Here is a 26,032-nt window from a genome sequence, read left to right on the forward strand (position 1 = left end):
CAGCCTCTGTCATTCATTTACTTTTAAATCACACCACCTTCATCCTTCTCTCCCTCTTTCCCCTCTCTCTTTCTTTCTCTCTCCTCTCTCTCTCTCTTTCTCTCTCTTTGCCATAACACACACTCTTTCTCTCCCACTCCCTGTCAGCACTCGCTCCTCTGTCTCAGTCTGTTCGCTCCTTTTGATTGACAGGCCGTTCTCACCTGTGTCCTTGATTACTTCAGGGGAAGAGAAGCACAGGTGCTAAGGGTGTTGTTGAGAGACATGTGGAGTGTAAGCGCGTGTGTGTGATGTTGTGGTGTGTGTGCTGTGGTGTGTGTGTGTGTGCTGCGGTGTTTAGCGTACACCTCTAGTTGAAGTGTTGTCTAAATGTTGACCAGCTCTTCAGTGGAGAAGAAGTGAACTAGTTTCAAGTTGAAGTAAGATGTCTATTGTCTCTAGATGTCTACTGCAGTCCTCGAAATCTAGAAAGATTTCAGAAACCTACTTTAGATGAGAGCCTCTCTATCATGTGGAAGTAGTCGTTCGATGATCATTTTGGACCTTTTTCGGTGAAGTTGTCATTATCTGGTAGCGTCTCAGTTCACGAGACTCTGATGGAGCAACCTGCCACCCTGAAGTCATCTGCCCGCGCCCCAGCCCCACCATGCCAGTCTGCCCGTGGCATGTAATTGACTTCTGCTCAGCGGGGGGGAAAAAGCGCCTGTCTGCACCAGACTAGGGGTGACCCATTTCCCTGGGGGATTCAGTGGGCACATAATAAGCTATTCTCCTGGGCAGACTCGCCCTCTCTCTCTCTCTCTCTCTCACACTGTCGCCCTGCAATTAGAACTCGGCTCTTTGTGGAGAGGCTGAAGGGAATTTTGTCCACCCTGTAGTCGGCACAGAAACTTTCTTTTTCTTCTTTCTTTTTTTTGTTTCTGGCCAAGCCTTTCTGTCTTTTTCTCAACTCTCCAAACTTTTCACCTTGCTGGGGTTTTTTTTTTCCTTCTACTACTTCAGTATTATTTTCTCTGACAAGAGCTGCAGGGTGCTGCATTTGTTGGAGAACAGGAGCGGAGAGCTGGGCAGATAGAGCGGGGAGAACAACAGAATGGGAGAAGAGAGTGATCAGTGCTGCTCTCTACGCTTCTCTTCTTTCTCTCCTTTTGCCGCCTGGGAGCACATCTCTCTCGTAGTCCCCCACCACCACCACCACCCCCCACTACCAAAGTCTTTTCCCGGTGTATTATTCATACATGAGGGCCTGTACTTTTCAATTAAGGCCAATGTCATTGGTGACACGCCGTCAAACGAGTCAACATCGGCAGCCGCGCACCGCCAATCCACCGCCGAGGGGATTCAATTTGCTCCCCTTGAAGCGCCACACTTCATTTAATTGGGAGAATCGGGTCTCAACGGAATTTTAAAGCAAATTACTTGTAACGCGATCCGTACCACCCCAAACCAACCCCCCCCCCCCCCCCCGCTTCCTCCGAACAGCCTCCATTTGATGTTGCCGAGTACATCTGTCCGCGGAAGGCCGAGTAGATTAAAAGTCCTGCTAATTGCCCAAAATTGGGCGAACGCTGTCCCCTGGATGCTATTTGTGTGTGGCGACGTTAAGGGTTATTATTGGGGAGTATTAGCCTTGAAGTTTGTTTTGGTGGCCTTTATGTCTGGGTGATTTGTGACTGGTTGCTCGGGGCTGTTATGGCTAAGATAATAGAGGGGAATTCGATGTGTGAACAAGGATAGTTAAAATAAGTTACCCTGTACTTTTTTTTTTCCCCCATGCAGCAGACGTTTGGGAGCTGGATTCCCCCATAGACCCCTTGAGGCATCCTCGAGGCTTAAACCAGGACCAGCATGGCAGTAACACAGACACGATAATAACAGACACTAACAAAAGCTTAGTGAAGGTAGTTTTTTTCCCCCGTCTTAATTTATTTATCCATTTCTTTTTTCCAACAGTTAAAACCCCTAGAGATTGTTAGAGAGAGATTTTTTTTTGTTGGGGGGGGGGGGGGGGGTCGGGCTTCAGACTTCAGACTGTTTCTCTGGCTCCAAACTCATCCAAAGCCAGATACAGGCGATCTAATTTAAGCACGCTAATTAGACATTTGCTGTCTAGACGGCAGATATTTTAATGCTCTGCCTTTTCACTCCCTGTTGGATTCATGTTGAAGTATGTGACTGTTGCCACACTAGACTGTCTCTCTTCAGATCGCCTCCGCCTCTAACGGTAGTAGGTCTGCACTGCTGATGAGCTACCTGATCACCCAGCGTTCCTGTGTTACCCAGAAGCAGTAGTCCAGTTTTGACAGGGCTTGGAATCGGCACTGTGACACCTAAAGTGCAACAGAGAAACATCATGTTGATCTCCTCTCCTGATTGGCTCGAATGCTGTGTGCATGGAGCTTTAGTTTGAGTTCATGCTCGGTGAGGAACATCGAAACTGACTGAAGAATTCCACAGGTCGTGAATCACCTTTGCATCCCACGGCAGCCTTCTATTCCCCGTTGCTGTGGCTGTTGCGCAAGGCAACGCCGGGCGATGTGTGAATGATCTACTATGGTCAGGCCTATGGATGACTCAGTCAAGCCGTGTGCACGTCCAGGAACAGGCCCACAGTGTGCTGCCTCTCCTGTCCAGGGCTGTTATGTTCCTTCATCGCAAGTTAATGGTTATGGGAGTGGACCGTCCACATGAACTCATGGTGTGAAGATGGAGACACAAAAAAATCTGCACCTTCACAAAAGGCCCATCAGCCATTTGATTGTAGGGACTCTTTATGTGGAAGATGAATAGACGGACCCTCTGACTTCCGTTCTTTGTGTCTGGTATTCTCTCCATCCCTTTCCTCTCCCCAATCTATTAGACACCAGTCTCTGCTTTTTCTTTTTTTCCTTTGCTCCCTTCTTCTCATGACTGTTTCCCTCTATGTGTCTGTCAGTCTTTTTCATTCCTCTTTTTGCCACTGCCTTGCATCAGCCACTGTTGTGAAAAAAGAAATGCCTCCAACCAATCAGCCAATCAGACGACCTCCTCCCCAGCTCCACTTCCTGGACTTGGCCTGTGTGTGTGTGTGTGTGTGTGTGTGTGTGTGTGTGTGTGTGTGTGTGTGTGTGTGGCATGGCATCCTGGTGTGTGTAATAGAGCCTGTTGCTGAGCAGCTCTCACTTACTTTCTTTCTTTCTTTCTTTCTCTGTTAGAGAGGTGTGTAATCCATCACTGAGCATGCTCACTGCTTCCTGTGCCCAGCCCAGAGCCCAGAGGAGGGGTATGGAAGGGTGTGGAGAGAATGATGGGAAGATGGAGAGAGAGAGAGAGAGAGAGAGAGAGAGAGAGAGAGAGAGAGAGAGAGAGAGAGAGAATTGAATTTATAAAAACCTTTATTACAAATAGCTAAAAGGCATACACAGTCATCTCAAAGATGAATGATTAAAAAATAAATAAATAAATAAATAGAAGACACATCTAGTTATGTATGTTAAACAGCAGGCACAGGAACGTCTAACAAGGTATTAAATTGCACTTTATCCTCTACAACCATACACAGAGCATTTTCCTGACACCATATAATCTCAAAGGTTTCAAGATCACTCATTTCCTTGTAGAAACCAAAATCAATTAAAATCCTTGATCTCACCAAGATTGCAAATACCATTAAAAGATCAGATCTTGAGTTATGCTCAACCTTATTCCTCCTGCTAACATATATAGACATCTTAGCCTGTCCAATGATAAAATTCAACAATTGACATTTGTGCCTTCGCTTCTGTACATAATTAAAACCAAAAATAAATGTTTCCATTGAAAAACTTTCATTGAAGTAAGTGAACAGTTTCTGTAAAATGGAAAATAAAGGCATCAGGCGTGTGCATTGCATAAAAGCGTGAAAAACAGTTTCCCTGTCATTGCAAAACGGGCACTCATGCCTCACATCAGAGTTCAAAACACAAACAAAAGAATTTACAGCAACTGCACCATATAAAATCCTCCATTGTAAATCCCCCACCTTTTTAATTAATGGTGACTTGTAAAAGGATCTCCAGTGTGGTTTGACATCCTGTTCTACATGTAGAACAGCACGCCAAGGTGTGTCAACTCTAGACTCCAAACACCTCCTATTCAGAGATTTTACACAAAGATTGTAAAGTGCCTTTCCAGAGGCGCGATTTGGACCCAGAAAAACAAAATCTTCAACCTTCAAAAAGACATTACAAAATCCAGAGGACACACTAAAACATGGAACAGGATCACATTCATTTAGCATAACTAAACCCCTGGCATACTGATCCAACATTGCTAGACTAGCATCTGTGAAGTGGGACCGCAATTCCAAGAGGAATTTGTTAACTATACGGATGGATCTCATTTTCATGTGTTCGGCCACTCCTTCAGCATTCTCAAAACCTGGCCCAGCTAAAGGCAGGAGGTCCTTCAAAGTGATGACCCGCGCTTTGCAAAACATCCCACTAAAAGCAGGAAAATGCTTCTCATGCGTAAGATCCAAACATGAACCATATATCAATGGCTCTTGCAAAAGCCAAAAGAGAGAACTTGTATTCTGAGGTCTCCATACTTTCAAAAGACCCCATACTTTAAACGTATTGCGATAGAACACAGGGAGCTTGTTTAAGTTCATTAAGGCAGGATTCATCCAGAAGAGGGTCCTATCCAGACCCAAGCCTTCAAAAGTTCTTAGGATGGCACAAGCCACAGCCTTCCAACTGGAATTTACAGGTCCATCCAAAAGTCTCTGTATGAACTGAAGACGAAAGGCTGCTGCCCTACTCTGCAGGTGGACCAATCCTTGTCCACCCTCATCCTTGGATAAAAAAAGCACGCCTTGTTGGACCCAGTGTAGACCATCCCAAAAGAAATCAACCAGAATAGATTGTATTTTAGATAAAACATGTGCTGGAGGGTCTATACATGCAAGTCTGTGCCAAAGGGATGAAGCCACCAGGTTGTTAATTATTAGAACACGGCCCCTATAGGACAATTTTTTAATTAAAAAACTCCACTTGCCAAGACGGCCCTTAACCTTCTCAACAATCCCCTCAAAATTCCTTAGAACAAAGTTATCATCTCCAAGAAACACACCCAAATATTTAAACCCGTCCCTAGACCAGGTTAACCCACCTGGGAGGCACGGTGTGCCATCAGGCCATTTTCCAGCCAACAGGGCCACACTTTTTCCCCAATTAACTCTGGCAGATGATAACCGATTAAAATCAGTAAAAACATTTAACATGGTGTCCACATCCCTTTGGCTTTCAATCAGAATAGCCACATCATCCGCATAAGCTGATAGCTTCAAAGAGATGTTACACTCAGGAAGAGTTACACCCTTTAGTTTGGCTCTTAACTGTACCAACAGGGGCTCAAAGGCTAAGGAGTACAGCATTCCAGAGAGGGGGCATCCTTGTCTAATTCCCCTAAAAACCTTGAAAGGAGCACACAAGTCACCATTAATTTTCAGAATACTTTCATTGTCACAGTATAGAGCTCTAATTTTCTTTATAAAAACAGGATTAAAGCCAAAAGCAGTCAAGACGCTCCATAAATAATTATGTTCAACTCTATCAAAAGCTTTTTCCTGATCAACAGAAACAAGGCCAAAGTCCAAATGTAAAAGTTTACCAATTTCCAAAACGTCTCTAATAAAAGAAATATTATCACAAATAAGCCTGCCCGGCACACAGTAGGTCTGGTCAGGTGCAATGACTTCCCCTAAAACTTCACTGAGTCTATTAGCAAGAACCTTAGAGAGCAGCCGATATTCCGCACATAGAACAGACACGGGTCTCCATGACCTGATATCCTTCAAATCTCCCTTCTTCGGTAACAGAGTAAGAACTGCTCTGCGACAACTGAGTGGCAGCTGCCCCTTGGCCAAGCTGTTCCTCAAAACGACCAGTAGGTCTGCGCCTACTTCTGTCCAGAAAGACTTATAAAAGTCAACCGGCAGACCATCGATCCCCGGTGCCTTGCCACACTCCATACCATGGAGGGCCTTTTCCAACTCAGCCAGGGTAATCACCCTTCCAAGGTCGCAATTAGCTTCTCTAGATACCTTAGGAAGATTCGTCAAAAAAGGACTGTCAAGGGCCTGTTTATAGGAGATTTCACTCCTATACAAAACCTTGTAGAAATCAACTGCTCTCTCACGAATTTGTTTATCGTCAGATAAGAGGGCTCCAGTTTCTGAAACCAAAGCATGTATAAGCCGTTTTTGGCCATTTTTCTTTTCCAGATTAAAAAAGAATTTGGAAGGTGCATCCATTAATTCTGCACACTGGAAGCGAGACCTGACCAGAGCTCCTTGTGCTTTAATGCCCAGCAAGTTGGCCAAACAATTCTTTTTTATTTTCAAATTTTCCATATATAACTGATTACCTGTACTTTCAGCTAAACCTTGGAGCTCCAGTATCTCATTTTCCAACAATTTCATGCGTTGAGCTATATCTCTTGTGACACAGGAAGTATACTGCTGACACAACTGTTTTATCTGGGCCTTTCCAAAATCCCACCACTGTTGCACAGACTGAAAAGACTGCTTTGTGGATCTAAAATCCTTCCAGAAAAACTTGAAAACATCCCTAAACTTACCATCATTCAAAAGACTAGTGTTAAAGTGCCAGTATGCGCTCTTATATCTGGTGGCACTAACAAAAAAATTACAAAGCACCATACTATGATCGGAAAAACCTACTGGCAGGATGAGACAGCTTCTAAAAAAACTGAACTGATGTTTAAAGGTATAGAACCTGTCTAATCTTGCCAGAGATAATATGTTATTATTTGAGTGGACCCATGTGTACTGTTTCTGCTTTATATGAAAGTTCCTCCATAAATCAGAAAGGTCGTGGGACTTCATTATCTCAATGAGCCTTCTACGTGATGGCATATGAGGCTCTACATGATTCCTATCAATAGCTAGCTCAGTACAGTTGAAATCCCCACCAAGAAGTAAACACTCCCCAGAATCACAATTCTTTAACAGATCATCCAGGATACTTAAGAAAATCATTCTCTCCCTCCCAACCGTTGGGGCATAGACACACACAAAAACAAAAAAAGTATTTTCATATTGAGCTCTGACTCTCAAGAGTCTACCTTTAACAATTTCATCAACCTCATATGAACAGGGGATACAGCTACCTGAAAAAAGAATAGCAACGCCACCACTAGTTGAGGTATTATGACTTAAGATCGATAACCCCCCAAATTCCAAAGCCCAATCAGAGCTATTGCTTGCGTCAGTATGGGTTTCCTGCGCAAAGACAACATCAATAGCTTTTTCTTTAATTGTTTCAAAAAGCATCGCCCTCTTTGTGCGGTCTCTTGCTCCATTCAAATTAAGCGAAGCAATTTGAAACCCACTCATAAGTATAAAGGAAAAAGTGCAAAGAAAGAACATATTCATTGGGAATTAACAGGGGCTGGGGTGGACTGGCTATCAGCGTTCAACAGAGCTCTACGTTTTGTGAGAAATTTATTCAAACGGTAGACCTCCTGCCTAGTAAAGCTACCTTCGGCCATATACAGCTTCGTTTTAGCGATGAACTGTTCAACATCGGGAAAGTATTCATCAACTTGAACACACCTAGCATTTTTAGTCTGCTTCAGAAACGTTTTTAAATCATCCACAGTGTACTCGCGCCCTGTGTAGCCGCTTTGGGGAAGACTGCACCTTAGGCTGCAATCAGAAAATTCCCCCTCGCTCTCTGCATCAGTAGAATTAACGTCAACAACCAGATCTTTCTTTTTTACCTTTCTATGAGACTCAGCTCGAGCCCTTTCCCTCTTCAGACCTTTTGGAACTTTAAAGGGAACTTCCTCTGTTTCCATGATCTGACTATCCTCCCCGCAAGCGTCCTCCGAAAGATCTAGTACGTTGGAATTCGGCGAGTTATCAGTATGCATAACATTATTTTCTGGAGCTTCAGCCTCGGCCCCCTCTTCCCCGTTCCTTACTGTCTCATCAGACACATCCTGATCTGATGGTCTAACTTCAGGTGCATCGGCATTAGAAGAACCTTCCCCTGGTGACTGATCACCATCCACCCCAGCCTCTCCACCATTTGTGGGCCCCTCATCACTGGCAGACTGTCCCTCCCCAGTATTCTCATTTTGACCATTGACATTGGCGGTAGTATTGGGGCACTTTTCTGGACAGGCACGCACTAGGTGACCCGTCAAACCACAACCAAAGCATCTCATCAGATTACTTGTGACATATATGACATAATTGAAATCGTCGACCTGGATATTCAAAGTCAAATCAAGATCATCTGTGTTGTTGTTTAAAACCATGTAAACATATCGCCTAAAAGATACCACATGCTTTAAAAGCGGAGACTTCGTGGAAATGGCGATCTTCTTGATCGGGGAAACTAATTTGCCATAGCGGGATAGAGACTGGACAAGAATGTCATCACTAATGAAAGGTGGTATGTTTGAAATGATTACTTTCCTAGATGGGGTAGACAAAGGGAGTACGGAGTTAAAAATACCATCAATTTCTACTCCGCGTTCAACCACTAAGTTGGCCAACTCCACGGACTCAAGGAACAAAACGATTGCTTGATTCATACGAGCAGCAGACAAAACTTTGTCATGCCCAACCATTTCACCTACTGCCAGGCTACACTCTTCTACGCTGGCGGTAGAGGATATCTTTATACCATGCCGCCGCGTGAGACAAACAAACTTTCCCCTAGTGTTACCTGAGGCAGCCATACTCCAAACCAGGAGCTGACGCCCAGGTAAAACCACAAAAACACACGCACTCCACTAACCCCTAACCCTACCAACCCAAAAACAAACAAGACAAACAAACAACAAAGGAAAAAAATAATAAAAAACAGAAAAAGTAAGAAAGAGAAAACAGGTAAGAAAAGGCACAGCGGCCTCACTCACACAACGCTCACTCACAGACGCTCCGGCTCCGCCCACTCACTCAGTCCATGCGCAGAGAGAGAGAGAGAGAGAGAGAGAGAGAGAGAGAGAGAGAGAGAGAGAGAGAGAGAGAGAGAGACCATGAGACAGAGGATGGATAGACACTGTGAAGGAGAAAAGAGAATCTGGAAAAAGTGGGGCGGGGGGGGGGGGGGGCGGATGTGATGTATGCCTTTGTGTCCATGCGTGTGGTGCAGTGTTAAACAATGGATCTGGAGAAGACACAGGGGGTGGTGTTAAACAATGGTTTCGATGAAGACCGTAGTAGTGAATATATATATATAGACTGGAATTGGATGAGCAATGGGTGGTAAAGGAGAATAAACCATTTGATACAGACAGTGTATGTTGTCATGTACTGTAACCCTCTGTTAAAGGACTAGTAACTTTGTCCTCAAGTGACCATAACAAACCACTGCACTGCATTTCCTCTCCTCATTCACTGTTCACTGGGCAAATGATCTCTATCCAATTGCCGTTCGTATTCTTTCAGACTCTCAGCAGAAAGTTTTGACATGTTGTCAGTGTGTACATACATCGTATGCATTGTCGTATGAGGAAAGGAAATAAGTAACTGCAATGCATTAAGATTCTGAAAATCTCTACCCCTGACAAAAATCTGTAGGAATGGAAGAATGTCACTATTGCAAAAGTAAGTGAATCATGGCAACTAGATGACAAACAATAGTTTACTGTTCACTGGAAGAAACTGAAGTACCAATAACCAAACGTCATTACTGAGTACCGGTATGCTTACATGTTGTATCTGTGAAGTGTGGGAGAAGCTGAGAGGGGGTGTGAGTGTATGGAGTGAGCTCAGTTGCTATTAACCCTAGTACTATTGGCCTTTGCTCCGCAGTGAAAAGAGGAGGTCCTGCTCTCCATCCGAGTCACTGAAGGAGAATATAGCTCTGAATAAACGTGTGTGGGTGTGTGAGTCCGCGTGCACGCACGTACGTGCTTTGGACTTACATGTTAAGAAACAGCAATATTGCTGCAACCACTATTAGTCGTGTTTCAGCCTTGAACACCGGTCCTAGCTGCACTCATTGCATTTCACCTGACGCTCTCCAGCATTCCTCGGAATCTGCCACTTTGACTTTAGATATGGAGTTGGGATTTAAACGTATTGTGTTTTATATGTGTTTTATATTTTTGTTTTGTTTATTGTGTTTTTTTTTTAATTGATTTACAAACCACCCTCTCTGTCTTCCTCTCTCCTCAGGTGCTGATATGTATACAAGATGAGCAGTCTAGGAGAGAACTCCTTGGAGCCTCTGTGCTCTGACCGAAAACGCAAGCTGTCCACATGTGACACACCTGGGTTGGGGTAAGTTTGGGCCTTGAAATCTATCTATCTTTCTTTCTTTCTTTCTTTCTTTCTTTCTTTCTTTTTCACAATTTACATGCTTGTCAATCACTCTTGATAAAATTAATATTTCATTCTCTATGATTTTTGAATGCCCCATCACCTGAAGAAAGCCAACAGTCTGACCTGTACCTTTCTCCTTTACAGGTGTGACAAGAGGCGTCGAGAGCAGGAGAGTAAGTACATTGAGGAGCTGGCTGAGCTGATCTCGGCCAACCTAAGCGACATCGACAGCTTCAACGTGAAGCCAGACAAGTGTGCCATCCTCAAGGAAACGGTGCGGCAGATCCGCCAGATCAAGGAGCAAGGTAAACAGGACTTACTGGAGTTAGTAGAGAACAAGGTAAACATGACTTAGTGGAGTTAGTAGAGAACAAGGTAAACATGACTTAGTGGAGTTAGTAAAGAACAAGGTAAACATGACTTAGTGGAGTTTGTAGAAAAAAAGGTAAACATGACTTAGTGGAGTTAGTAGAGAACAAGAACGAGATGCAGGCTGTTTGCTGGAAGATTGATGGATGGATTCCTAGACAGATAGAAGTAGATAGAGTACTAGATGGATAGAGGGATGAATGGACAGACAAAATTCAGTGATCTCTCATACTCAACAATCTCAATCTCCCTAAAACTACTTGCCATCTGTTTGTGTTTTGGTTGTATTTGTGTTTTTATTGCACCTAGCATGACCCTGATGGTACGAGCATCTTCACTCTGATTTCTCTCTTAGCTAAGCCGCCAGGCTAAAACTGACAACTTTGGGCCACGATATCACTGTCAACACTGTCTCGCCCCTGCGTTGATATTTAAAGTGACATTAATGGCACTCAAAGTTTCAGTGGGTTTTTTTTATGTGAAGAGGGCGTATGACATGTCATCTGATGAAGCAGAGTTGAGTCATATCCTCAAGGGGGAGAAGATTATTTCTGGCAGAGCTGTTTGACGTGGACCTTCCCTCTGCTTATCCGAATCCTTCATGTGTCCATGCAAACGGGATGGTCACAATTTCAAGTCAGCACTGATGCTCCTTATTGCAGTGGTCAGCATGCGATAATGGCTTCTTAAGAAGCAGTCCCTGTGTCTGGACACCTACAGTGTGTATGTGTGGGTGAACTCTTTCTTCAGTGATGAGATGCTAGTTTAAGAGGAACAGGAACAGTGTGCTTCAGGGGTTGGTCAACACTGCCCTACCTTGTTGTGACAGACAAGACAGTTCCGTCACCCGATTGGTCGAATCCTGTCAGCCTGTGCCGGCCTCCTCAAAAATGCAGCCGTGTGGTGAGCTGGCAAGCTCGTGCAGATGTGCCTCAGTGGAGGCAGGTGCATGGACAGAGCATTAATTAACACCGCCATCATCCCATAATTAGTCTTATTGTTTGCAGCTCACTCTCTCTCTGTGTGTGTGTGTGTATGATTGCATATGGCTTGTTAGAGAGAGGACCCCTCCATGCCCATCGTCAGGGTTCTCCAGTAATGTGACTTAATGGTCCCACTTCCCCCCACATTATGCCATGTGACTGTGCTTTAAGAGAAGGGGGTGCAGGTGATGGATAGCTGGCTCAGATGATGACAGGGAACCGTCTGTTAGAGAGCGAGAGAGAGAAGGGGAGGGAGGGAGGGAGGGAGGGGAGGAGGGGAGGCTCAGGTTGTGAAACGGAGGGTGGAGGGGGGGGAGGTGGGAGCAGGAGGCGGAGGAAGCGTCTGGGTGACAGATCTCCGAATCTCAGCCATCTCGAGAGGAAGGGGAAGAGGGTACAGCTGCCTCTGACTCTGTGGAGACAGGTTGCCATAGTTACAGGAAGTGAATAATGAAGTGGCACACGGTCTGTTTCTCCCTCTCTCCCTTTCTCACCCTCTCCTCCTCATTCTTTCGCCCTCCCTCCTTCTTTTCCTATCTGTCTCACTCTGTCTCTCTCTCTCACACACACACACACACACATCTTTTTTTCTCACTCTCCTCTCGCACCTGTCTGTCCCTCTCTTTCTCTCCCTCTCACCTCCAGCCTTTGTTTCCCCCCCTCTGTCTCCCACCCGCCTGGCTCATTTTTATTTAAGAGTCGACTGGAGGAGAAACAGCCGTCTTCTGTCACTGTGAGCGCAGCGCGGCACGGTGCGGCGTGTGCTAGCAGCGTAGCGTGCCGCTAGCTGACGGAGCGTTGTGAGAGCCCCTGGTCCTCGGAGAGGCGGAGAGGTAGCGGTGTGATGCGGTGGCTTAGCAGTGTTAGCGCATCGCTAGCCTTTTTCTCATGGGATCTCATCAAATGGAATCATCCCCCCCCCCCCCCCTCCACCCGAACTCGCCCCTAACAGAAAGTGCTTTGCATTAGCACACGACTCCAGCCTCCCTCTCTCTCTTTCTTCCTCCCTATCTCTCCCTCGCTCTCTCACTCTCCCTCTTCTCCTCTCACCCTTTTTCTCCCTTTAAGCACCACTCTCCCTTTTTTTCCGTTTGAATTTAAAAGCAGAAGACGAGCACATAGTGTACCTTCGATGTAAACCCTCCCTGTCTTAACTCTTGGCTTACTTGAGTTAAAGTGAATCCTGTGAAGCTGTAACTTTCTGGCGACTCTTGTTGGTTTCTCTGGATGAGATATTTGAGTTACACTGCCCCCTGTTGGTCTTTATTACTGCTCAACTGAGAGCACGATCGGAATGGAAGGAAACTTGCAGGTAGTGCTACACACACATTTAACTGTGTGTGTGTGTGTGTGTGTGTGTGTGTCTGTCTGTGTGTGTGTGTGTGTGATTCTGTTTATGTGTTGTGTTTTGATAAATAGCCCTGTGTCTTCCTTTTAGCCAAATCGAGACATGAAGGAAGCCTTAAGGATATTATAGTGTCCAGGAACATCTGGAGAAACTCACGCACACTCACAAACACACACACACTCTCTCACACACGTCCAAACCTAGTCCCCCAGGTGGGGCAGGGACGGGGGAATTAAGGATTTTATTTCACATCAGATGCTGCTCTGTCTGCCAGGACGTAGCCTGAGAAGAAGAGGTTCAGTGCTTTTAAGATGGGAGGCTTCATGCTCTAAGTGATGTTTGTTGAGAAAAATGTTACACATGTGCAGATGCTCTACGGCATGTTCTCAGCTTGTGTGTGTATGTATGTATGTGTGTATGTATGTATGTATGTATGTATGTATGTATGTATGTATGCAGTTGATGGGTTGGTGACTCCTCTGTTGTCCCTTTTTCGTAGGAAAAGCTTCTTCTAATGATGACGACGTCCAGAAAGCCGATGTCTCCTCAACCGGACAGGGTGTCATTGACAAGGACCACCTGGGGCCGCTCCTCCTACAGGTAAGCACGGGGTCAAAGGTGAAAGTTCGTGGCTCTCTGTCCTCTGCCTGCCCACATGGTATGTGCTGATGAATGGAGAATGCAAAGTGCAGACGGCTGTGGGCACGGATCGGGCACCGGAGAACGCGAGTCGCCATGACACAGCATGTGCATTGTGTGCTAATCAGAGAGCACTGGACGACTTTTCTTCTCTCTCTCTTCCTCTCCCTCTCTCTCTCTCTCTCTCTCTCGCTCTCTCTTTCTTTGTCTATCTCTCTCTCTTTTCTCTCTCTTTTAAATCTGTGTGCCTCTCTCTCTCACCACTCTTTTTGTCCCTCCCTCTCTTTCCTCTTCGTTCTTGTCTTAACACCTCCCATCTGTTTCGGGTTAATCTCCATCTCTCCCTGCTTACCCCTTCCTCTTAATCTTTCTGTCCTTTTAATTGAAGTATCTCCCCACTGCTTCTTCTCTCTCTCTCTCTCTCTCTCTCTCTCTCTCTCTCTCTCTCTCCGCCTGTGGCTCCCTGTTAGTCTTGGGCGTCTGCGCTTCTGTGCAACTTCCTCCATCGCTAGATGTTTCTGAATGCAAGTATTCATTCTGCTGGTTGGACCGTTTCTAAGCAGCAGTATAGTGAGGATATATTTTAGATCAGTGTATGTGTGTCCTGAGAATCTTCTTTGCATTCATGAACTGCCATGGGTTCCTTCTCTTTAGCTTGAGTTGATGTTGTGTCTTATGATGTCTTGATTTATCTGCACATTTCTTCCACTGTTTCTGAGTGCCCCTTTTTTCTACCCACGATCCTCTGCTGCAGGCCCTGGATGGCTTCCTGTTTGTGGTAAACCGCGAGGGCAGCATCGTGTTTGTGTCGGACAACGTGACCCAGTACCTGCAGTACAAACAGGAGGAGCTGATCAACACCAGTGTCTACAACATCCTACATGAGGAGGACCGAGAGGACTTCCACAAGAATCTGCCCAAGGCCAGCGGTGAGACACACACACACACACACACACACACACACACACACACAGAAGCATACACAAGCTAGAATGGTGATTAACCTTACAGAGCTCCCACTTGGACAGAGACTGCACACAGTCAGGCCTGGTTGAGCCCAGATTGGGACGAGTACAACTCTTCCTCTCTTTGCTTCAATCCTGGGCAGACAAATAAAAAGCAACACCTCTGCTCACACTTTTATTCAGCTGGTTTTGCTAAAGAACAGCTTGATCGAGTGTTGGACTAGTACTCCTCATTCTTACCTCTTCATTCTTATTCTTGCTTCTTAGGACACACTCATTTTGAAGTTAATGCTTTGTGTGTAGTGGTGCTCCAATCAGGATTAAACCCTGAGAAAAGACAAGCTGGTGTGAGTAGGACTGGAGTAGTACTCCACGTTGTGAGCTCTTATCTCAGAAGACGCTAGTGAACCATGAAGCTAGTGCCTGGTTTGGGTCTTGGTCCAAACCCTCCGGTTGACTGTTGTTTTGGGTTACGGATGGCGAAGCGCTCTCTTATCCTCTGAGCCCTTCACAGGATCCACCTCCTAGGTTGCAAATTCCACGATCCAACGTTTGCAAATCTGGAGGGTTGATGTAGAGTGGCGAGGAGGCGTTTTAATGCCTGTGCTGGGAATGCCACCTCTGGTTTAGCAGCGTCTCCTCACGCCCGTGGAGCTGAGCTGTGGGAATACGAAGTGTGACTTCGGTGCTGCCTGTCATGAGGACTGCAGTTCACAGTTAGGCATCCGAGATGAAGGGAGGAGGGGAGAGATGAGAAACAGATTTTCACGGCAGGGAGAGGTGTGATAAGAGAAACCTTGTTTGTTCTAAGTTGCTTTCATATTTTTTTTCTTTTTTTTTTTGAAAGTTTTCCTACTGCGCTTTAAGTATTAAAGGTTTTTTAAAACAAACAAAACAAAGAAACTCACATTGTCAGTTCTATTTTTCCTTTCTCCCCTCGCGTGCCTTTCGTCACCCTCGTGCATGGCATTACTAGCATCCTCACTACTCACAAACAACACACTCTCTCTCTCACACACACACACACACACACACACACACACACACACACACACACACACACACACACACACACACACACACACACACACACACACACACACACTCTCTCTCACTCTCACTCTCACTCTCTTTCTCTCTCTCTCTCTCTCTCTCTCTCTCTCTCTCTCTCCCTCTCACACACACAAACCCCACCCTGTTACTTCACACACATGCACCCTGTCTTCATATGCACACAAAGACATTCTGTCATTCCACACAAATGCACCCTGTCTTGGCATAGACATTGACACATACACAAAGACACTGTCATTTCTCAGAAATGCACTCTATACTCTGTATTCACACACACACACACACACACACACTGACATGTGTTGTGTACAAACACACAAACGAGCTGGAGTGGAGTGGAGCGGTGCGTCACTCAAAGCGGTCCAGACAAGTGCGGAAACAATTGCTGTGTTTTTATTCAGGCCCCTCCTCAGTCAGATGGAAACGACGTGCCTGCCTGATCCTCCTGAATTATGCAGCAGGTTCCTCCCCTCCTCTTAGCTCTGTGCCACTACCCTGTCAGTGATACAGCTCTCCGTGTGTGTATGTGTCTGTGTCTGTCTGTGTGTGTGAGAGAGAGAGACATGAGTGGAAGTGTGTACTGTGTTTGGGTGTGTACGATAGTTTTTAGAGTTGCCCGTGTGGATGTGCTCTGCAGCCTAGGTACTGTATGTGTGAAGTTGAATTCAGCTTGACGATTAGGAAGCACACAACATGTTGGTTGTAATATTCATATGTGACAGGTAATGTCCAGTCCACCTGCCTTTAGATGCTCAAGGTCATCAGTAGCTTATGCAGGGTGGAACCAGCAAGCTTAAGGGTGTTACTGCCTCTGAGCCTGGACTCTACATAGGTCAGCGTGACTTGAAAAGTCTTTCTAGATGAGGACATTTCAGCTTTGCTTGGCACAGCCTTGTTTGACACAGCATAGTGCAGTGAAAGCTTGGTGGCGGAAACCAGACAACATGTAAAGAAAAAAAGAAATGAAATGGAAAAAAAATAAAGCAATTTAGTAAGTAATATAGCAGTGTTATGAGAGTAGTTGTGCCTTGCGGGCCACTAGCTTGCAGGTGGAAGTGAGTGTGTGCAGGTGTAGTCTGTGTGTGTCGTGCGAGTGTCTGCATTTGCATTCATAGTATGGCTCTGTTTTGCTTATTATTTTTTGCCTGTGCGTGTGTATGGATATGATTCATTGCACTGCTGCACAGTGTGTCAAAGCCCCTTTGAGCTTATTTTATTTGTGCTGATGAGGTTTGCCTGTGTGTGTGTATGTGTTGTGTCTGTTTTGTGTGTATGTGTGTGTGTTTAGCTTGACGTGCTTTGGTCCTCCAACAGGGAGCCTCTGAGTGTGTGTGTGTGTGTGTGTGTGTGTGTGTGTGCATGATGTGTCTGATTTGTGTGTTTAGCTTGATGTGCTTTGGTCCTCCAACAGGGACCGTGTGTGTGTGTGTGTGTGTGTGTGTGTGTGCGCGCACATTGCTGTGGCTATTTATAAATCTCATTAATTATGAATTTGTTTGCTGGGTCTTGGCAGCTGTGTGATTAACTCCTCAGCAGACCCCCCCAGCTCCAACATGTGTCATTGACTCCTCGTTTCCCAGTCTCGCCTTTTAAAAAGAAAAAAAAAAACATCCTCGGTTTATCTTCCTTCACATTCTCCCCCTCTCTTTCTCCCTCTCTCTCAGATTTATCCATCTTCCTTCCTCTCTCTTTTTCTTACGGACCTTAATCTCTCCTCTCTTAGTTCCATCCTCTCTCTTCCTCCTCTTCTCCCTCCTTCCTTCCTCCCCGACATCTACAGCCCCCTCCCCTCTGCCTCCCACCCTGCCGTGTGTTGGGTAACAGGATAAAAGTGTGTCCAGTATGTTCGGTGTTAGTTTGTGTTTGCGACGAGGATGTGTGGATGTGAGGTTCTCACCCCAGGAGCTGATGCTGACTAATAAGCCGTCCACTCTGGGCTGCGGTGGATCTCCGGACAGATGGAGGCGATGAGTAGCCTGAGGCATTGGCCCCTCCAGGCCTGTTTTAAGTGACTCGTCAGTATAGCTCAAGTCAATATCAATAAAACAGGCCGGTGATTTGCCTTGGGTAAATGTTGGTTATGTTGAAGTGTGAAGACTACTAGTGGTGGCTAAAGGTGACACCTTTCTGTGTGTGTGTGTGTGTGTGTGTGTGTGTGTGTAGTGTGTAGTGTATGTACGTGTGAGTGTGGAAGAGTCCCAGGTTCCTAATGAGAATGGATAGGAACGTTGTGGCGGCCTCTGCCCTTCCTCCCACTCTGCGTGCTAGGGTATCGGAAATCGAGTCGTCGGCTGCATTAATCCTATGCCTCATTAACTGGGCCATCAGAAGAGGAGGAGATGCTGCTTTTTCTTTCTGTTTGTCTGTGGGGCTAGCGGCAGTGGAGGGGGAGGGAGGGGGAGGCAGCTGTAATGGCTGGTTCAGTTTCTCTTTATAGACCTCTCAGTTACAGCCCAAAGATGAGCCATGAAACTCTCAGACAAGGGCACATTCTGTGTGTGTGTTGTGTGGTGTGTGTGTGTGTGTGTGTGTGTGTGTGTGTGTGTGTGTGTGTGTGTGTGCGCGTGTGTGTGTGTTTATAGGAGTGCCACTGTGTGTACAACTATACACACAGTTGCATTTTGAATATTTAACTTGTGTGTCGGTGTTTGTGTAGGGGCGTGTGTGTGTGTGTGTGTGTGCGCGCGCATGTGGTTGCTTGTGCATGAGTTTATGTGATTATGTAAATGTGCCAGTGTACCAGTATGCTTGTGTATTTAAATCCTGTATGAGCTCTGTATGTCTGGAATAGTTTCCATGTCGACTGAACTCTGTTTATGTTGACGTGGAGGTTGTTGTAGACACTGGACTCTGCAGCTGAAGTATTTTCCACCTAAATTTGTTTTATTTGTGTCTAAAAACAAACTGTGAATTCCTTCACAAACTGCAGTTTGTTTTCTCATGTATTCTGGCTTAAAGACTACAGTTATTAGATCGTAATGTTTTTTGGCATGTACTTTTTACTCATGGTGTTTGTGTGTGTGTGTGTGTGTGTGTGTGTGTGTGTGTTGTGTGTTTTGTAGTGAATGGTGTGTCGTGGGGCGATGAGGCGCCGCGTCAGAAGAGCCACACGTTCAACTGTCGCATGCTGGTGAAGTTTGGCCACGCCCATGGACATGGCCCCTCGGAGGAGACGCCGGGCGGAGCACCACGCTACGAGATCATGCAGTGCTTCGCCCTCACACAACCCAAAGCCATGATGGAGGAGGGAGAAGGTACACACACACACACACACACACACACACACACACACACACATACTGTACATAAATACTCAGATATCATGTTGAATGTATTGTCCTCACATTACCCAAGGCTATGATGAAGAGGGAAAAGTCAAAAGACACACACACACACACACACTCACAAACAGCCACTTTCACACTTTGCACTCTGTCACCTCGAGCTCACAGGCCAGGTTCACATGTTGCTGTCCGCTACCTCTGCCCCTCCGACCTGATGTCCAGATTCTGGTCTCTGTGTGTCTTAATCTTCCCCCAGCACCTCCAGTAGCTTTCAACACCCAGTTATAGCAGCCTGTTTATTTGCTGCGGACCCTTATTTGTTTGTTTGTCTGGCACCAAACACATTCACAGTTGCAACACCACCACCTTTTTTGTGTCCGTTGGTGTTTTCCGTGTTCTCCCTGACCAGGCGGTGTGTTTTTGACTGTTTTGTGCGTGTGTGTGTCTGTGTTTCTCAGACCTGCAGTCCTGTATGATCTGCGTGGCCCGGCGCGTGACTGCCATGGAGAGGATCGAGAGCTTCAACACCAAGCACGAGCTGTCAGGTGAGACGTCCACACCTCGCCCTCACACAAGCCCTGTGGCCATTTAGAACCCAGCACAGACGAGCACACCGCAGCATCAGCCAACCACAGCACACCATACTAGACAGCACCTCAGGAGCCTGCCAATCAGAGGCCAGCATAGTAGACCGCTCAGCAATATTGCCTAATAATTTCAGCAGCACACATATGGGACAAGACAAGACATATTTTGACAGAGCAACATTTCCAGGAAATCTCAAGAAGATGCCAAAAACTTATAAATAAGAGAAGTTGTATTACATGTATATCATGCATAATTGTTATTTCTTCTCTCTCTCTCTCTGCTCCTGTGTATCCCAAAACCAGGGAAGCTGATCCAGATCGATCAGAACTCCCTGCGGGCCACTATGCGTCCAGGCTGGGAGGACCTGTTGCGCAGATGCATCCAGATGTTCATCCATCACAGCGACGGCCAGCCATGGTCCCATAAGCGCCACTATCACGAGGGTAGGTGCAGCTCGGTGCAACTGCATTTATAAAGTGCAATGACAAGTAATACATATCAAGGTTGTGTGTTATTATTGAGAGTCAGACTTATGTACAAATACAAAGTTACAGCACAATGTTGTAGGTTAAGCTATCCTTGTAGTAACTCTCTGTGTGATCATGTCCTTTACCCCTCCCCATCTCTCCTGCTCCAGCCTACCTCCAGGGCCACGCTGAGACCCCCCTGTACCGCTTCTCCCTCTCCGACGGCACGCCAGTCACGGCTCAGACCAAAAGCAAAATGTTCCGCCACCCCATCACCAATGAGCCCCAAGGCTTCATCTCCACACACCTCCTCCAGAGGTATGGGCCTAGAACTCAACACACTCTATGGGCTTTTCTCAATACAAAGTATGCTAAAGTAAGGTCTCCCGTTCTTGAAAGTTCGAACTTGAAAAGTTAAGATCGTGAGTCCAGACTCTGGAGAACGCGAGGACACAGGACACTCAATTTGCAGTTTGAGACAGCAGCGTTCTTGCCAACGGCAGCTTCTCTCGGAACAGCTCGGGAGTCTAGTCATTTACCTATTGCTCTATTGGTCTACCCAGTATTTCTGACATTTACAATAAAATATATAATTCACCAGCTTGTTTAAGTTTGTTTCTCATTGATTTTTTTTTATTAAATATTAATAACAATATATTCACTTGCCGATGGCGGGAACAACATTTGAAGTTCGCAGTTTAAGTGACAGTTATGATTAACGTTAGTTGTGAAGCCTGTAGCCTACCGTTTATAGCTTAAACATGGATCGGATTGTTGCAGCAATTATGATAGGTAGGCCTATTATGTATCAATGCTGCCATTTCTCTCATGTGAGTGTCACGGCTGAGCTGACGTAATGCATTGTGGAATCTTCAAGCCACCAAGTCACCACCCGATGCATCCTTGATAAAACCAACGATTCGAGAACACTTCCGGGAATGTTATGCGTTCTTGAATAAATGCGAACTTGTGAATTGGAACAGTACTTCGGCAGTGATTTGATGACGTTTCAGAACGATTTTCAAGTTCATGAGAACACAAGTATAGAAAAGAACGCATATTGAGAAAAGCCCTATGGCTTTGCCTGTTAAGAATCTGATGGTGGAGCTACCTCTCACTTCACTGCAAATGCCTGACCCTAGTGGCTGATCTGTTTAAGAAAATATATTTTACAAAAATGAAAGGGAATGGTCTAATGTCATCATAATTGCTAACAATGACAGATTGCTAACAATAACAATGTATTGCGGTCATTAAGTCAAAAGGAATGGTAGTTTTAGAATGTGAATGCTTTTGTCCCAATATTTTCCTAAGGGAGCAATAACCCCCCACCACCCCACCCCTCATCCTTTCAAGCCCTACCTGACCCTTGCTGCTCTTCCTCTCTCCACAGGGAACAGGGTGGCTGTCGCCCGGGCCAGCCAGGTGGCATGATGCAGGGGGGCATGAGGCAGCAGGGCATGGGCAATGCCAACCCCAACGCCCAGATGAACATGGGGCCTGGTGGGGGCATGGGGATGGGCGGCATGGGCATGAACCGAGGCTACGGGATGAACGAGCAAGGCCACATGGGTCACATGGGGCAAATGGGGCAGATGGGCGGCGGGTACGGGGGCAACGCAGGCCCCGGAGGGGGCATGGGCAACATGGGCAACAGGATGATGCAGATGAACCAAATGAATCAGATGAATCAGATGAGTCAAATGAACCAGATGAATCAGATGAGTCAAATGAACCAGATGAATCAGATGAATCAAATGAATCAGATGAATCCCATGAATCAGATGAACCAGATGAATCAGATGGGTCACCCTGGGCCCGGCATGCAGCAGGGCCATCAGCAGCCGCCATTCCAGGCCAGTGGCGGCTACGGCCTGGCCGGCATGAACAGCCCCGCCGGCAGCCCCGGCATGAACGGGCCGCAGCAGAGCCTGCTCATGTCACCGCGCAACAAAGGCAGCCCCAAGATGGGTGCCAGCCAGTTCTCCCCGGGAGGTAAGCAGGATGGGATGATGGGAACCCAGTTTGGCATGAGGAGAGAGAGAGAGAGAGAGAGAGAGAGAGAGATGAAACGACTGGTGTCCTAAATTAATTTCAGCTTTGATTTGCTGACAGATTTGTTTCCAGAAAAGTTTTGCATGACATACATTAGTCATTTGACTAAATTGATTTAGTAAAACTGTTTACAGCAAAACAATTTTGTCCAACCAGTGGCTATACATTGGGAATAAAACTAAATGATGTATTCAGTATATGTTATGTAGCCTATACAATATAGACAGGGCTTAGAAGGCATATGTAAAACCGAATGCTGCAGCAGTGAGCTACTGTATGATAGGCCTGTATAATTGTGAATGGTATATTTATGAGTTTGATCAAGTATGGCCCTCTTGTTTCCTCTTTCAGGCATGCACTCCCCCATGGGTCCAGGCAGTGGAGGCGGTGGCCTCGGTGGAGGTGGAGGCACCACGTCCTTCTCCAGCAGCTCTCTGAACGCGCTGCAGGCCATCAGCGAGGGCGTGGGGGCCTCTCTGCCCTCAGCGTTGACCGCGGCCTCGCCTGCCCACAAACCCGACAGCTCCCCCAGCATCCACTCCTCTTCCTCCTCCTCTGCTGCCGTTGCTGCTGCGGCCGCTGCAGCCCAGTCCAGCCAGGCCTGCAAGCCTCCAGCTGCGCCAGGCCACGGTGACTCCAAGAGCCCAGGGGCGGCCTTCGGGTCAGGGCCAGGGGACCACCACCACCCCCTGCACCACCACCACGGCCACCCCACGCACCCTAACGAGAGCGGCGGGTCCGAGCGGCCAGACAGCCAAGCCGCCGGGGGGAACAACAAGGAGCCAGGGCCGGATGGGAGCGGAGAGACGGGGGCCTCGTCCACAGAGGTGCCTAGGAGAGTGCCTGATAGTAAGGGCCATAAGAAGCTGCTCCAGCTGCTCACCTCTCCCACGGAGGAGCTCGGTCTCGGGGTGGGAAGCGGGCCGCCGGGGCCCCCCGGACCCCCATCGGGGCCCAATGCCAACAACCCGGCCGGCATTGAGGGCAAGGAGACAGGCGGGTGCATGACCAGTCCCTCCTCCACAGGCGTCTCCTCGTCCTCCTCCAACCCAGCGATGCCGGGCGGCGGTGGAACGGGCTCGCTGGCTCTGGGCTCGTCCCACTACACGGCCTCGCTGCAGGAGAAGCACAAGATCCTGCACAAGTTGCTGCAGAACGGCAACACGCCCGACGAGGTGGCCAAGATCACCGCCGAAGCCACCGGCAAGATCCCCACGCCGCATGAGGCCGCCGCAGCAGCAGCGGCAGCGGCAGCAGCAGCAGCGGCAGGAGACCTCAGCGGGGTTGCTGCTGGTGGTATGGCCGGGTCGGGGACGGCACCTCTGTCAGGGGCCGGAGGACCGGGAGCCGGCGCGGCTGAGTCAAAGCAGGAGCAGCACAGCCCCAAGAAGGAGAAGACCCACGCGCTGCTCCACTACCTCCTCAACAAGGACGATGCCAAAGAGGCCGCTGACGTCAAGCCAAAGCCTGAGGAGCTGGAGGGGAAGGGGCCCCCCGGGGCCCTGGGCTCCGGCCCCGCAGCAGAGAGCATGGAGGGCAAGATAAAGTCTGAACCATCTGACGAGGTGAAGAGGCACACACACACACAAACACAAGAAAAACACACACATACACACAGAAACACAAGAAACATATATACACACACACACACATCCCAGAAACATACACAAAAAAAAAAAAAATCACAGACACACACACACAAACCCCTGAAACATACACACATACACACACAAACACCAGAAGCATACACACACAAGCACCAGAAGCATACACACATACTGTACACACAAACACCAGAAACATACACACAAAAAACCCAGAAACACACACAAACACCAGGGGTCAAAGATCCCTTTGACAATGATGTCTGATTCATTGATAAATTGAGGTGTATGTTTGTTGTTTACTTCCTGTGACTAGTAGAGAGGACAGGGTGGTAACATTAATGTCCAGCGCTGAAACACTGAGGAGGGCTGGCATATCAGCTTACAGGTGCTTGGCCTCTGAGTGCGTTGAGTGCGTTGATGGTGTAATTTGGCAACATTTCACCAATGCGGACTGTTTCTATGGTTACTCGTCACGGCAGCTGCTGCTGATGATTTCTATTTAAGAAATGAAACTGGCCACAGTTCTCTCTCAGGTAGGCTTCGCGCTGCGGTGTGAAATTACTTTGTTCCAACCTGGCTCGAGCTCCCACCAGGTGAGCGCTGATTAAAGCAGCTGCAGACTCATTTGAGATCCATGAGGTGCTGACGGTACCCCAGCTGCCTCCCAGCCAAGCAGAATTACTGGCACTAATCACAGCTCTGGAGAGGGCTGCAATCGGAGAACATTGATTCTCTGACGTAAAATATGGAAATTGAGGAAATGTTATAAAATGTATACGGCGGTGCCATAGACATATAGAATTGCCTCAAAATTAGCTGTAATGTAGAATGGGATACAAGCAGGTGAATTGGAAATTATTAATGGATTTAAATATGTCAATGACCGTATATTTGAATGGACAGCACATTGCATAACTGAATGGAGCTACGATGTCCATCTCTATATATACAGTCATTGGAATTTATTATATACCATTTTCAGTAACACCAGTGTAATTGGTGACAAAGGGCGGCTAGTTGTAGGTTAAGACTTCTATGTCTTTATTCATTGTGTGTGTATATCTGTGTGTGTGCTTCAGCTGGATTCTTTCCTGGGATTGAAGAACTCCGGGGAGTTCCACCCAGATCAGGGCATGGGAGGAGTAGCCGGTGATGGAGGAAACAAGCCACAAGGGTTTCCTGACGATGGTGCACAAGGTAACATGCCCTCTTAAGTACGCACGGATCACTGACAAAGCTCTTACACATGGACCTCTCTTCTAATCCATGGATACATTCATTCTTTCTGATCATTCTTATTCTGATCCAGATTTAACTTTTTGAACAACTTTGAACGACACAGTGTAGCCCTAAAGTAGTATGTACTTTATTTATGTACTATGCTTCATTACTTTATTTTCTTCTCACTTACTCAAAGTTCCACTGGAAAAGTACTGTGCATGGAGTTCACGTTTCTAATTGTTCTGCTTCATGTGTCAGGCGTTAGGAGCCCAGCACTCGGGCCAGGTGGCAGAGCCCCCTTCCAGAGAGCCATGTCTGTGGACGGGAAGTTGGCGGGCGCCGGGGGAGTGGCGGGAAGACGGAGTGCCCCCTGCCCCATGCCCATCAAGCAGGAGAGCCTGGACGGGCAGCGTATGATGGGGACGCCCGGCGACTTCCCCGGGAACATGGGTGTGTGTCCGCGAGGCGTTGGAACAAGTAAACTGATTTAGTTATTTCTTTACCCCATTCTCTCTCTCTCTCTCTCTCTCTCCCTCTCTCTCCTTCATTCCCTCTCTATGGCCATGACCTCTCTGTTGCTTTGCTCTCCTACAACCTCTCTCTTCCTCCATTCACCTTCTCTTCTTCCCTGTCCATTCAAAGATTCTTGAGCGCTATGCTCTAAAATCTTTGATCATTGTCCAGCAGGTGTTCCCCTACGAGTAACGTGGGTGCGTCTGCGTTTTGTGTCCCTCCAGGAATGATGAACCGCGGCATGTCAGTTCCACAGAACTCCCCCATGGGGGGGTCTGGGGACTGGATGCCCCACTCGAGTGCCAGCCCTGTGGGCTCGGCCGGCGGCCCCCCCTCCATGGTGCGCCCCCCAGGCATGGAATACAACCCCAAGGCTATGATGGGAGGCCCCATGGTCAGCCGATCCAACAGCGTGCCTGGCACCAGATCCATGCTACAGCAACAGCTCATGGATATGGGTGTGTATTTTTGTGTGTGGGGGGGGGGGGGGCTTGCTGGCGAAATGCTGACTTCAAAACTTTACTGACAAATAGACACTGTACAATCGAATATCCCCGTCATTGTAACCAAAAATATGTCAGAGTATATCTGCAGA

At 47.1% G+C, this 26,032-nt stretch overlaps 1 protein-coding gene across 8 annotated transcripts in view; it reads left to right on the forward strand.

The window, feature by feature from the left end:
* Positions 1 to 26,032, forward strand: part of LOC121713639 (nuclear receptor coactivator 3-like) — a 76,260-nt gene that overhangs the window by 41,975 nt on the left and 8,253 nt on the right. For 7 of the 8 annotated variants that reach the window (XM_042098404.1, XM_042098410.1, XM_042098403.1 and 4 more), the window contains 13 exons: positions 10,178 to 10,282; positions 10,469 to 10,629; positions 13,524 to 13,624; positions 14,418 to 14,592; positions 18,765 to 18,956; positions 19,445 to 19,531; positions 19,877 to 20,017; positions 20,212 to 20,359; positions 21,435 to 22,036; positions 22,448 to 23,661; positions 24,783 to 24,900; positions 25,183 to 25,401; positions 25,662 to 25,895. In XM_042098404.1, the coding sequence (XP_041954338.1) occupies positions 10,197 to 10,282; positions 10,469 to 10,629; positions 13,524 to 13,624; positions 14,418 to 14,592; positions 18,765 to 18,956; positions 19,445 to 19,531; positions 19,877 to 20,017; positions 20,212 to 20,359; positions 21,435 to 22,036; positions 22,448 to 23,661; positions 24,783 to 24,900; positions 25,183 to 25,401; positions 25,662 to 25,895 (3,478 nt within the window). In that variant the 5' untranslated portion in view covers positions 10,178 to 10,196. Of the gene's footprint in view, positions 1 to 1,779; positions 1,902 to 10,177; positions 10,283 to 10,468; positions 10,630 to 13,523; positions 13,625 to 14,417; positions 14,593 to 18,764; positions 18,957 to 19,444; positions 19,532 to 19,876; positions 20,018 to 20,211; positions 20,360 to 21,434; positions 22,037 to 22,447; positions 23,662 to 24,782; positions 24,901 to 25,182; positions 25,402 to 25,661; positions 25,896 to 26,032 lie in introns of all 8 variants that reach the window. The other variant, XM_042098409.1, reaches the window with a different exon arrangement.

The sequence above is a fragment of the Alosa sapidissima genome, chromosome 7 (genome assembly GCF_018492685.1).
Source record: "Alosa sapidissima isolate fAloSap1 chromosome 7, fAloSap1.pri, whole genome shotgun sequence".
Classification (NCBI taxonomy): Eukaryota; Metazoa; Chordata; class Actinopteri; order Clupeiformes; family Clupeidae; genus Alosa; species Alosa sapidissima.